At 45.4% G+C, this 13,022-nt stretch overlaps 1 protein-coding gene across 8 annotated transcripts in view; it reads right to left on the bottom strand.

Annotated features, from left to right (window-relative positions):
- magi1b (membrane associated guanylate kinase, WW and PDZ domain containing 1b) overlaps positions 1-13,022 on the bottom strand; it is a 201,436-nt gene that overhangs the window by 35,810 nt on the left and 152,604 nt on the right. For 6 of the 8 annotated variants that reach the window (XM_036983448.1, XM_036983452.1, XM_036983450.1 and 3 more), the window contains 5 exons: positions 11,644-11,866; positions 10,461-10,543; positions 7,675-7,710; positions 3,484-3,541; positions 1,797-1,900 (listed from right to left, as the gene is read on the bottom strand). In XM_036983448.1, the coding sequence (XP_036839343.1) occupies positions 1,797-1,900; positions 3,484-3,541; positions 7,675-7,710; positions 10,461-10,543; positions 11,644-11,866 (504 nt within the window). The remainder of the gene's footprint in view (positions 1-1,796; positions 1,901-3,483; positions 3,542-7,674; positions 7,711-10,460; positions 10,544-11,643; positions 11,867-13,022) is intronic. The other 2 variants (XM_036983451.1, XM_036983456.1) reach the window with 1 other exon arrangement.

Raw genomic sequence — 13,022 nt, 5'->3', positions numbered from 1 at the left:
GAGAAGAGAGCAGGGCAGAAAGAGAAGAGAAGAGAAGAGAAGAGAAGAGAGCAGGGCAGAAAGAGAAGAGAGCAGGGCAGAAAGAGAAGAGAAGAGAGCAGGGCAGAAAGAGAAGAGAAGAGAGCAGGGCAGAAAGAGAAGAGAAGAGAGCAGGGCAGAAAGAGAAGAGAAGAGAGCAGGGCAGAAAGAGAAGAGAAGAGAGCAGGGCAGAAAGAGAAGCGAGCAGGGCAGAAAGAGAAGAGAAGAGAGTAGGGCAGAAAGAGAAGAGAAGAGAGCAGGGCAGAAAGAGAAGAGAAGAGAGCAGGGCAGAAAGAGAAGAGAAGAGAAGAGAGTAGGGCAGAAAGAGAAGAGAAGAGAAGAGAGTAGGGCAGAAAGAGAAGAGAAGAGAGCAGGGCAGAAAGAGAAGAGAAGAGAGCAGGGCAGAAAGAGAAGAGAAGAGAGCAGGGCAGAAAGAGAAGAGAAGAGAGCAGGGCAGAAAGAGAAGAGAAGAGAGCAGGGCAGAAAGAGAAGAGAAGAGAGCAGGGCAGAAAGAGAAGAGAAGAGAGCAGGGCAGAAAGAGAAGAGAAGAGAACAGTGCAGAAAGAGAAGAGAAGAGAGCAGGGCAGAAAGAGAAGAGAAGAGAGCAGGGCAGAAAGAGAAGAGAAGAGAGCAGGGCAGAAAGAGAAGAGAAGAGAGCAGGGCAGAAAGAGAAGAGAAGAGAGCAGGGCAGAAAGAGAAGAGAAGAGAACAGTGCAGAAAGAGAAGAGAAGAGAGCAGGGCAGAAAGAGAAGAGAAGAGAGCAGGGCAGAAAGAGAAGAGAAGAGAGCAGGGCAGAAAGAGAAGAGAAGAGAGCAGGGCAGAAAGAGAAGAGAAGAGAGCAGGGCAGAAAGAGAAGAGAAGAGAGCAGGGCAGAAAGAGAAGAGAAGAGAGCAGGGCAGAAAGAGAAGAGAAGAGAGCAGGGCAGAAAGAGAAGAGAAGAGAGCAGGGCAGAAAGAGAAGAGAAGAGAAGAGAGCAGGGCAGAAAGAGAAGAGAAGAGAACAGTGCAGAAAGAGAAGAGAAGAGAGCAGGGCAGAAAGAGAAGAGAAGAGAGCAGGGCAGAAAGAGAAGAGAAGAGAGCAGGGCAGAAAGAGAAGAGAAGAGAGCAGGGCAGAAAGAGAAGAGAAGAGAGCAGGGCAGAAAGAGAAGAGAAGAGAAGAGAGCAGGGCAGAAAGAGAAGAGAAGAGAAGAGAGCAGGGCAGAAAGAGAAGAGAAGAGAGCAGGGCAGAAAGTGAGGAGAAGAGAGCAGGGCAGAAAGTGAAGAGAAGAGAGCAGGGCAGAAAGAGAAGAGAGCAGGGCAGAAAGAGAAGAGAGCAGGGCAGAAAGAGCAGGGCAGAAAGAGAAGAGAGCAGGGCAGAAAGAGAAGAGAGCAGGGCAGAAAGAGAAGAGAAGAGAGCAGGGCAGAAAGAGAAGAGAAGAGAGCAGGGCAGAAAGAGAAGAGAAGAGAGCAGGGCAGAAAGTGAAGAGAAGAGAGCAGGGCAGAAAGTGAAGAGAAGAGAGCAGGGCAGAAAGAGAAGAGAAGAGAGCAGGGCAGAAAGAGCAGGGCAGAAAGAGAAGAGAAGAGAAGAGAGCAGGACAGAAAGAGAAGAGTGCAGGGCAGAAAGAGAAGAGAAGAGAGCAGGGCAGAAAGAGAAGAGAGCAGGGCAGAAAGAGAAGAGAGGAGGGCAGAAAGAGAAGAGAGCAGGGCAGAAAGAGAAGAGAGCAGGGCAGAAAGACAGACAGACACAATCACAGACATGGAGAAAGAAAGGAATGACGCCCGGCGGGGCTGGAAACGAACCTCGGATGTAGCGCTCACCTTCTGGTGGCTGCTGTTGCTCGAGCTGCTTCCGCCGCTTAGCTTCCTGTATAGGGTTCTCATACTGGGTCTTCCTGTTGATGTGACTGAGAAAGGGAGGAAGAGAGGGAGAGATGGAGGACAAAGACACAGGAACGTAGAAAGATAATTAATTGGAGTCAGCAAAATAAAATAAAAGAACAAGGGGTTGATGACAGGAAATACATGTGTATGAGAGAAATAAGACTAGAAGTCAGTCAAAAAAGGTGAGGCAAGGGATGGAGAGGGAGAAAGAGAGAGGCAGTAGTGAGGGATGGAGAGGGAGATACAGAGAGGCAGTAGTGAGGGATGGAGAGGGAGATACAGAGAGGCAGTAGTGAGGGATGGAGAGGGAGAAAGAGAGAGGCAGTAGTGAGGGATGGAGAGGGAGATACAGAGAGGCAGTAGTGAGGGATGGAGAGGGAGAAAGAGAGAGGCAGTAGTGAGGGATGGAGAGGGAGATACAGAGAGGCAGTAGTGAGGGATGGAGAGGGAGAAAGAGAGAGGCAGTAGTGAGGGATGGAGAGGGAGAAAGAGAGAGGCAGTAGTGAGGGATGGAGAGGGAGATACAGAGAGGCAGTAGTGATGGATGGAGAGGGAGATACAGAGAGGCAGTAGTGAGGGATGGAGAGGGAGATACAGAGAGGCAGTAGTGAGGGATGGAGAGGGAGATACAGAGAGGCAGTAGTGAGGGATGGAGTGGGAGAAAGAGAGAGACAGTAGTGAGGGATGGAGAGGGAGAAAGAGAGAGGCAGTAGTGAGGGATGGAGAGGGAGAAAGAGAGAGGCAGTAGTGAGGGATGAGAGGGAGATACAGAGAGGCAGTAGTGAGGGATGAGAGGGAGATACAGAGAGGCAGTAGTGAGGGATGGAGAGGGAGAAAGAGAGAGGCAGTAGTGAGGGATGAGAGGGAGATACAGAGAGGCAGTAGTGAGGGATGGAGAGGGAGAAAGAGATACAGAGAAGCAGTAGTGAGGGAGTTAACACAACACACAATTAGAAAAAAAAGTCTCTGGTGGCCAATGCTCCAGGAGCCAGGGCTTAAGTCAGGGAAGTCAAGTCTGGTACACACAGTGCTCTGTTGGAGCCGACGAGACAGAGACGATGAGGCCTGAATATCAACCGCATCACACAATCACAAAAGAACACTGCTTCAGGAGGTTAACAACACCACCAAAACACGTCATTCCACAAACCCAGCAGGGAATTAGGAGAGCAGTACACCGCACCGTAAGGAAATTACACTTCAAACAGTACAGAAACATGCTGGGAAATTATGCAGTAAACAGGAAAAGAATAGGAATAATATATATTGAAAAATCTAAGACAAAAAAAAAAAAAACTGAGCCCCTGCCTCTAAGGTATTGCTTTGAACAACATCAAAACATATGAATGCATTCATATTAATGCACAGGCCCAAGGGTCTCCCACTAGATGAGAAATTACATGTTTCTAAATGATCATGACAGCAACAAATGGCCTATTTTTACCATAACAGACTAGACCAAAATAACAGCCGTCTGGTGTACTGCATTTGATGTTGTTCTGCATAGTCTGGACCACTGCCCAGTGTGAAATGCTTCTGAATGTACAGTACAGTGAGGTAGTGAGACATGCAACAGATACATCCGGAGGTGTGTGTCACTACTTACTCCACATAGTAAAGCCCGTAGACTGGGTCCTCTATTTTCTCCCAGCCTGTTGGCAGCTCTGGATGGGACATAGAGAGAGGTGGAAAAAGCAGGATGTTAGAGATGGTGTCGTAAAGACCTTTTCCTTCCACACACGGCCTGTCAGTCACCTGGGAGTGAACAACACTAGAGAGGCTGTCTGGACCTGGCTCCTGGCAGGACACGGCTGACATTTAACACATCAGATAAAGAACTACAGGGGGGCTTTGACCAATCACGATCAACCCCGCGCACAGATGGAGAAGAGGAGCTGGTGGTAAGGGGGTGGCGGTCTAAATGTGGACAGCGTTTCAATTGTGGTTTGCAGTTTAAAAATGTCACGGTGAAGAAATGTTGTTTTCTTATTGTTCATGGCAGTAAGGGAATCGGACGTATAACGCGACTGACATCCTTAACGTAGATGTGTATAGAATGGTATTCAGTGTTGTCCTTGATTGGTTTACCACTGTCTATGTCACATGGCATTGGAGACCGTCAACAACTGGATGTCCTTGATCCTGTATTACTCACTGTGGTCAAATTCATTAAGGATGCATTCTCCCCAAGAAACCTTTCTTTCAGACACACACACACACGCGTTTATCTGCCCTGACATCAATGCTGAGTGTGGCCTGACAACACAGGCAAAAATCAGGACAGACTGGATCTAGACATGGACTACTCAGCTGTAAAGGCTGCTACATTGATACAGTCTCATTATGTCTCAGTATACAGTGTGATTAAAATATTGGAGACAGAGCTAGCTAGCTACTAGCTACTGTACTAATGGCTATGACGGCAGCAGGTAGCCTAACGGTTAGAGCATTGGGCCAGTAACCTAAAGGTCGCTGGTTTGAATCCCCGGGACAACTAAGTGAAAATTCTGTTGATGTTCCCTTGAGCAAGGCACTTCACTTAACCCTATGCTCATGTAAGTCCCGTGTCTGCTAATTGACTAAAATGCTAAATGTATAGAGACATGTCAGAGGGCTATAATTGGTTACAAACAGATGTCTGTGACTGATTGACTCTGCTGGCATTATCAGCGCTGCATGTCATTATCCCTAGTTACCTCAGTCTGTATTCTGACGAGTGGTGTACACTCACTACCCCTCAACCAGCTTTAGTGGATGTGGAGGCAAGGAATTAAGGTGGTGGTGGTGTGTTCGGATCGTTCACAATACACAGACTAGGGTTTCTTTTTCTCAGATGTTCTGCAGGGAAACAGTCAACCTTGAGCCAGTAGCACCTGACTGTAAAGTCTAATCATTCACCTTATTTCACACCAGAGTGGCTGTATTCCTGAAAGAGATCTGTCTGTGTGATATTATCGCCAGACGCCAGAGCCCTCATGTCACGACTGGCCTTGCTGATACGGAGTGGCTGCAGTGGGACGAATCTGACACGTATCCAAAAAAACTCCCCCGCTCCACGTTCCCCGGCCAACGCCCATGCACACTCCAGCTCAAGGGGGACTCGGGTGACAAATTGCCTATTAAACTGTTTGCATCTCATTCGGTCTTCCTGACTATTTGATTTCTCCTGAGCGAGGGGTTGCACAACCGGGGCCATACATCTGCTGTCCTATACACAACTGGAGTAATTGCCTTTTTCTCCATGTATCGGATTTCACAATCGATACATATTGACTGTGTTCATCCAATCTGAGCAGTGGTATGAAGAAGGGATGCTGCTGTTCACAACATGGAGGAGAGCATCTCAGAGGCAAAACACTGGTCTAGGATCAGCTTACCCTCACTTACCTCAGACCTAACCTTAACCCAGGGGTGCACGACTCCTTGGCAATTAATTGATCAACTGATATCACTGATTAACCTGGTATTGCACACACCTGGTTCCCCAGTCTAAATCAATCTCTGGGCTCTATTTTCGGCTGGCTGCTGAGGCGCAATTGTCAAACGCACCTTAGTTTGCAATTTCGTCATGTAAAAACTGGTGCACTGGCATTGTCCACCCTTTGCACCAGGTTCGGCAATTTACCTGTCTAACATCAGCTTGCTGGTGCTGAGGTGTGGAAATATTCTAGGTGTGTACTAAAAAAGTGTGCCAGTATGCCAATTTCAGTCATCGCAACTAGGGATACATAAGACCGACCAAAAGATGGTCTTAACGTAAAGCAATTGGTTGTGGAATAGATTTTTCCAGCGGAGGTGCACACACACTAGCCTTATGTACGTCACCAATGTTTTATTAAAGGCCCATTGCAGTTCAAATGGTTTTATATTTCATATTGTACAACAGCTGATGGAACTAACACTGCAAATGTGTGAAAAAAATATGATCAGTGTTATTTCCTGATAGTTGCTGGGTGAGAATACAATCTACACAAGATCTTCTAATCAGTAGGTTTGCATGGGCGACATCACCATGCGGTAAGTTGATTGGTTAATAGACCAATAACAAAAGAGAGTTCCAAACCTCCCTGCCAACAACAGCTAGACCACTCCCAGGAAATCCTAGCGAAATTGTTGCTTGAGAAATAGTTTACTAAAAAAGCTACTTTTCCCCATTTTAATGGAAACCTGTTACTGTAGCGTACTTGTTACCCAGAAAGGATTTAATATTGATATGAAAACAGCTGCATTGGGCCTTTAAACATTATTTTTGTCCAGCTTCAGTGAAAAGTTTGGACTCAGCCTTTTTAGGAATATCACGTTATTTAAAAAGACTGCTTAGTTGATCATTTTGTCAAAAAACGCATCTCCTACTTTCGTTCAGTCAAATCGCGTGAATTCTGATCATTGTCTGTGGCGCTGAATCTGCTTGTAGGATATATTTGCCTGTTTGTTCACCTTTCACGTGGCAAAGTCACTACTGGCCATATCAACAGTGATGGTAGGATCTATCAATCCATCTATCTGTCTGTCTATCTATATTTTGGAGCAGTATAATGGTGAGTGGACATTCCAGCCTTTTCTTTATTTTGGATCTTTTTCCAGCTTTTGAGAAAAGTTTGGATGCGCGTAAAACCCTCCATAGTCTACGCGGTCTTAGGCATAATATTATATGAGCAAAGGGGAGCAATTATGGTGCCTGTAACTGTATTTAGACAGCCTTTTTAGGTCTTATCGATAGGAAATGTAATGTTGGTTATTGACGACGTTTGGCATGTCCATGGCTCAGATGGTGCATTTTACAGTAGTCCTCTATCAGTGTGAATGCTATGTTAACAATATATTTCCACATTGAAAACATACAATCCCTTAGAACAATGTGGACTGCAAACATGTTCAACATATTGAGCAAATATGGGACAGGCTGATATTACTTTATTTAGTTTCTGTCGGCTATTTAACAAACTAGGCTAGAACGGACTAACATTGGAATTGGCGTTTGATGACAACATAATACACAAAAGACTGTACATTCATAAGTTGAAGCAACCACATATTTACCACGGAGCACGTTCTGAACAGCCAGTGAGGGGGTCAAGCCTCGACACACCATCTTGTTTATTCATCAGAACTCAGCCCTTTCAAGCCACCGCCAGCTCCTGCGGCTAGAATTCTGGTTGTGAAAATAGCAAAAATATTTCTGACACCCCCACCAATCTATAGCACTAGCATCAGTCCTAAGACTTACCATTGCGTTAGATTTGTTAAAAAAGAGCCATCTGATTAACAGCCTAGAACAAAAATCTTCAGACATGGATGACTCTCGAGAACTTTGACTATTCACCGATGCATTCACCATTGAAATAAAATAGTAGGCAGCAGTTATCAGAGCCCATCTCAGAGCCATGGCTGTTAGCCTCCCTCTGGCTCCAGAGACTGACGGACCGGCAGACAGTGGTGGGTAAAGTGCTCTCTGTTATAATATCAGCAACAGTGGATGGAATGATGGGGCATGAGAGTGAGAGGTCCATTTGAATGAGAGGCCCATTAGGAAATGATCATCACGCCAATGTGCCCCTCGTGAATGGTTCTCTCTGTGTTACTGCATGCTGGCTGGCCGGGCGAGTACAGTAACAACTGCCTGCTCAGCAGACACACAGGAACGTAGATGAACGCACACACGTCTTTCACAGCCCAGGTGTTATAAAGCGTTTGATTACATGTTTACACCCCCTAAGACGAAAGGGAGAGGTGTTATGCGCTGTAATAAGACAGTTTTCCCATAATACACAGCAGGGGAGAGGGGAGACAGCCCTACCTAGCTCACTGTCCATCTCTTCTGTGTGTACCCCTTCTTCACCAGGAGAACACCAGCAGACCATGGGTGGAGGAACCGGGGGAGGAGAGGAGAGTGAGAGGGGGGAGAGAAAGAGAGTGAGAGCAGCAGAGGGTTAGTGATTGATTTTGAATTTAAGCCTCAAGCAAGCCGAGAGAGCAGCAACACTTGGCTCCATACACTGTAAAAACCATAATGTGTCCGGAATCATGACTGCTAACCGTGACTAATTAGTTCAAATGGTTTGTAAGGTGTAAATCTATACTAAATCCCTACATGCACCATGACAATAGCTCATCGCTCTATATTAGCCACAGTCTGTTAAGCACAAAGAACATATCTCTGAAGAGCTTTCTACTTCCCCATTGGGTGGCACTGTTTCATACCAGGTGCATACTGTACTGTAGGTGCATTTATGTGAAATACATGAGTCATACCACACAGACAGACATACAGGAAACTGCCAAAGAGAAATAAACACTTGAGTAAATCAAGGATACAAAGTATATTGAAAACGGCTGCTTCCACACAGGTGTGGTTCCTGAGTTAAGTAAGCATCCCATCATGCTTTGGGTCATGTATAAAAATACCCAGTTTCCCATTATTTTGGCTCCCATGGCTAGAAGAGATCTTAATGACTTTGAAAGAGGGGTCTCAAAGGGACATAGGGGGTTTACAGGTTGTGTGTGTGTGTGTGTGTGTGTGTGTGTGTGTGTGTGTGTGTGTGTGTGTGTGTTTGTGTGTGTGTGTTTGTGTGTGTGTCTCAGTCACCAATATCAACCTAATTGAACACTTCCGGGAGATTCTGGAGCGGCGCCTGAGACAGTGTTTTCCACCAACATCAACAAACACCAAATTATGGAATTTCTCGTGAAAGAATGGTGTCTCATCCCTCCAATAGAGTTCCAGACACTTGTAGAACCTATGCCAAGGAGCATTGAAGATGTCCTGGTTCATGGTGGCCCATCGCCCTATTAAGACACTTTATGTTGGTGTTTCCTGTATTTTGGCAGTTACCTGTACACTTTAATAAGGACCATCTGAGATTGGGGTGGGTGAAAACAGCTGCCACTAAATATGAATTGTAGTTCATGCACCATATGCTTGGCAATATGAATCATATCTGTATCCTATGTGTCCTCTAGCAGCAGCTTGAGAGGATTGAACCTATAGAGATATCTCAATACAAGGACCACAGAACACATTGAGAGGACACATGGCAGGGGGAGGGGAGGGGAGAGGCAGTTGAAACGCTAGTGTTTTGTGTGGGTGGGCGGACACTCCTCTGTAGGACAAGGTACATTATTTATTTATGATAGATGATGCGAATGATCCAGTCAGTCCTTCAGGCTGCCGGGGGGCGTCTTGCTCAGACGTGAGCGCAGGCAGGCAGGCAGGCAGGCAGGGTGGCAGGCAGCACACGAGATCAGAATATTAACGTGTCTCGTCTCATCTCACATTACGGTGGCTCAAGTGTGCCATCTGCAGGCCACTCATTGAACAATGATCTGATCTGACAGACATGCATCTGATTCTGCACGGTTCCCTCTCCACACAAACGAGTCAACAGACAAACAAACAAGACAGTGAATACACAATTTCCCCGACACACACACATGCATTTACAAACACACACACATGCATTCACAAACACACATGCATTCAAAAACACACACACACACATGCATTCACAAACACACACACACATGCATTCACAAACACACACACACGTGCATTCACAAACACACACACACACATGCATTCACAAACACACACACACACACACATACATGCATTCACAAACACACACACACATGCATTCACAAACACACACACACATGCATTCACAAACACACACACACATGCATTCACAAACACACACACACATGCATGCATTCCCAAACACACACACATGCATGCATTCCCAAACACACATGCAAGCATTCACAAACACACATGCATTCACAAACACACACACACATGCATTCACAAACACACACACACATGCATTCACAAACACACACACACACATGCATTCACAAACACACACACACATGCATTCACAAACACATGCATTCACAAACACATGCATTCACAAACACAGACACACATGCATTCACAAACACACACAAATGCATTCACAAACACATGCATTCACAAACACACAGACATGCATTCACAAACACATGCATTCACAAACACATGCATTCACAAACACAAACACATGCATTCACAAACACAAACACATGCATTCACAAACACAAACACATGCATTCACAAACACAAACACATGCATTCACAAACACACACACATGCATTCACAAACACACACACATGCATTCACAAACACAGACACACATGCATTCACAAACACACACAAATGCATTCACAAACACATGCATTCACAAACACACAGACATGCATTCACAAACACATGCATTCACAAACACATGCATTCACAAACACAAACACATGCATTCACAAACACAAACACATGCATTCACAAACACAAACACATGCATTCACAAACACAAACACATGCATTCACAAACACACACACATGCATTCACAAACACACACACATGCATTCACAAACACACACACACATGCATTCACAAACACATGCATTCACAAACACATGCATTCACAAACACACACACATGCATTCACAAACACACACACACATGCATTCACAAACACACACACATGCATTCACAAACACACACACATGCATTCACAAACACACACACAGTCTGTGGTGGACGTACCGTCGTCTTCACATTCTTCCAGGGGTTTAGGGGGTTTGTTGAGGCAGCGGGGGTCGATCCAGGATGTGGTCTTTGTGTTGTGGCTATAGATAGACACACAAGACAGAGTAAGACAGCCAGACAGACACATTGTTCTGACTGGGAAGTCATCAAAGACTCACTGTCTGAAAAACATCCTCACTTCGACGGATAAATATGATACACACTGTGAAGTAAATCAGACTCAAGGCAAGTATCACAACTTCCAATGTATTAAAGGTTCAAGTCAGGGTTCTACATTAAAAAACAACATTAAAAACAGTAACAACCATAAAACCAATATACACATAACATGAAACAATGAGAAGGATAAAAAGGAATAGTCTTTTTGCAAAAAAGATGGAAAGTGGAAGTACAATCTTTTCTTGAGAAGATACTACCTGAAATACTATAATGGATGCTGGTATAGAGCCATTTAGGATATGTTCCATGGTGTGTTACTGGGTGTAGGATATGTTCCATGGTGTGTTACTGGGTGTAGGATATGTTCCATGGTGTGTTACTGGGTGTAAGATATGTTCCATGGTGTGTTACTGGGTGTAGGATATGTTCCATGGTGTGTTACTGGGTGTAGGATATGTTCCATGGTGTGTTACTGGGTGTAGGATATGTTCCATGGTGTGTTACTGGGTGTAAGATATGTTCCATGGTGTGTTACTGGGTGTAGGATATGTTCCATGGTGTGTTACTGGGTGTAAGATATGTTCCATGGTGTGTTACTGGGTGTAGGATATGTTCCATGGTGTGTTACTGGGTGTAAGATATGTTCCATGGTGTGTTACTGGGTGTAGGATATGTTCCATGGTGTGTTACTGGGTGTAGGATATGTTCCATGGTGTGTTACTGGGTGTAGGATATGTTCCATGGTGTGTTACTGGGTGTAGGATATGTTCCATGGTGTGTTACTGGGTGTAGGATATGTTCCATGGTGTGTTACTGGGTGTAGGATATGTTCCATGGTGTGTTACTGGGTGTAGGATATGTTCCATGGTGTGTTACTGGGTGTAGGATATGTTCCATGGTGTGTTACGAGGTGTAGGGTATGTTGTACTCTATGAAGTAGACTCTCCGTTCTCGGTGTATGGTAAGGGTACAGAGGGTACATAGAACAGGGTGTAGGGTGTACATCCGGTAGGGTACGTACTCTATAAAGTAGACCTCTCCGTTCTCGGTGTAGGCCATCTCCCAGTTATCAGCTAGAGGTCCCAGGGGGTCCTCCTCTGTGGGAGGACGGCTGAGGTGTGTGTGTGTCTGCTGAGAGCCGTCCGTGGTGGATGACGACGCGTTGATCACACCATAGGACGGGGCGTTCTCACGTAGGGCGTAGGGGCGCACGGAAGGGTGCTCGTCGGGTTCACTTGAGTCTCCTGTGGGGGGTGGTGAGGACAGGAGGAAAGGGAAGCCTAGTCATTTGCACAGGACATATACATGTGTGCAAACAAAATACACACACACATTCTGAGGCAATGCCACTATAGTTTGGTGGTCTCATATCTGTTCAAACCCAGCCTTGATATGTAGCCTAGAAGTTCTAGACCTGAAGGAATCTCTCTTTCCTTCATAACATGTACACACTTGGCCAACACTTGACAACCGCTGTGGTTGACTGAGCGAGGACCCTGATATGACCTCTCTGAGGTCAGCAGATCCTGTTCAGTCCCTCACCCCCCTGACACCAGGCCAGACTGCCTCTCGTCTCCTCTCCTCCCAGGCAAACACTAACACATTGGGAACAAGTCAACTACTCTTGGTCCCATCTGAAATCAAACCCACATCATTACAACTGTTTCCAGAACCCTGGTCCGTGGCTGAAAACTTAATAAGGGTCAGTTCATTTGACCCAATCACAAATGTACAGTGCCTTGCGAAAGTATTCGGCCCCCTTGAACTTTGCGACCTTTTGCCACATTTCAGGCTTCAAACATAAAGATATAAAACTGTATTTTTTTGTGAAGAATCAACAACAAGTGGGACACAATCATGAAGTGGAACGACATTTATTGGATATTTCAAACTTTTTTAACACTTCAAAAACTGAAAAATTGGGCGTGCAAAATTATTCAGCCCCTTTACTTTCAGTGCAGCAAACTCTCTCCAGAAGTTCAGTGAGGATCTCTGAATGATCCAATGTTGACCTAAATGACTAATGATGATAAATACAATCCACCTGTGTGTAATCAAGTCTCCGTATAAATGCACCTGCACTGTGATAGTCTCAGAGGTCCGTTAAAAGCGCAGAGAGCATCATGAAGAACAAGGAACACACCAGGCAGGTCCGAAATACTGTTGTGAAGAAGTTTAAAGCCGGATTTGGATACAAAACGATTTCCCAAGCTTTAAACATCCCAAGGAGCACTGTGCAAGCGATAATATTGAAATGGAAGGAGTATCAGACCACTGCAAATCTACCAAGACCTGGCCGTCCCTCTAAACTTTCAGCTCATACAAGGAGAAGACTGATCAGAGATGCAGCCAAGAGGCCCATGATCACTCGGGATGAACTGCAGAGATCTACAGCTGAGG

Source organism: Oncorhynchus mykiss, chromosome 7 (genome assembly GCF_013265735.2).
Source record: "Oncorhynchus mykiss isolate Arlee chromosome 7, USDA_OmykA_1.1, whole genome shotgun sequence".
Lineage (NCBI taxonomy): Eukaryota > Metazoa > Chordata > Actinopteri > Salmoniformes > Salmonidae > Oncorhynchus > Oncorhynchus mykiss.
This window is presented reverse-complemented; position numbering and strand designations above follow the sequence as displayed.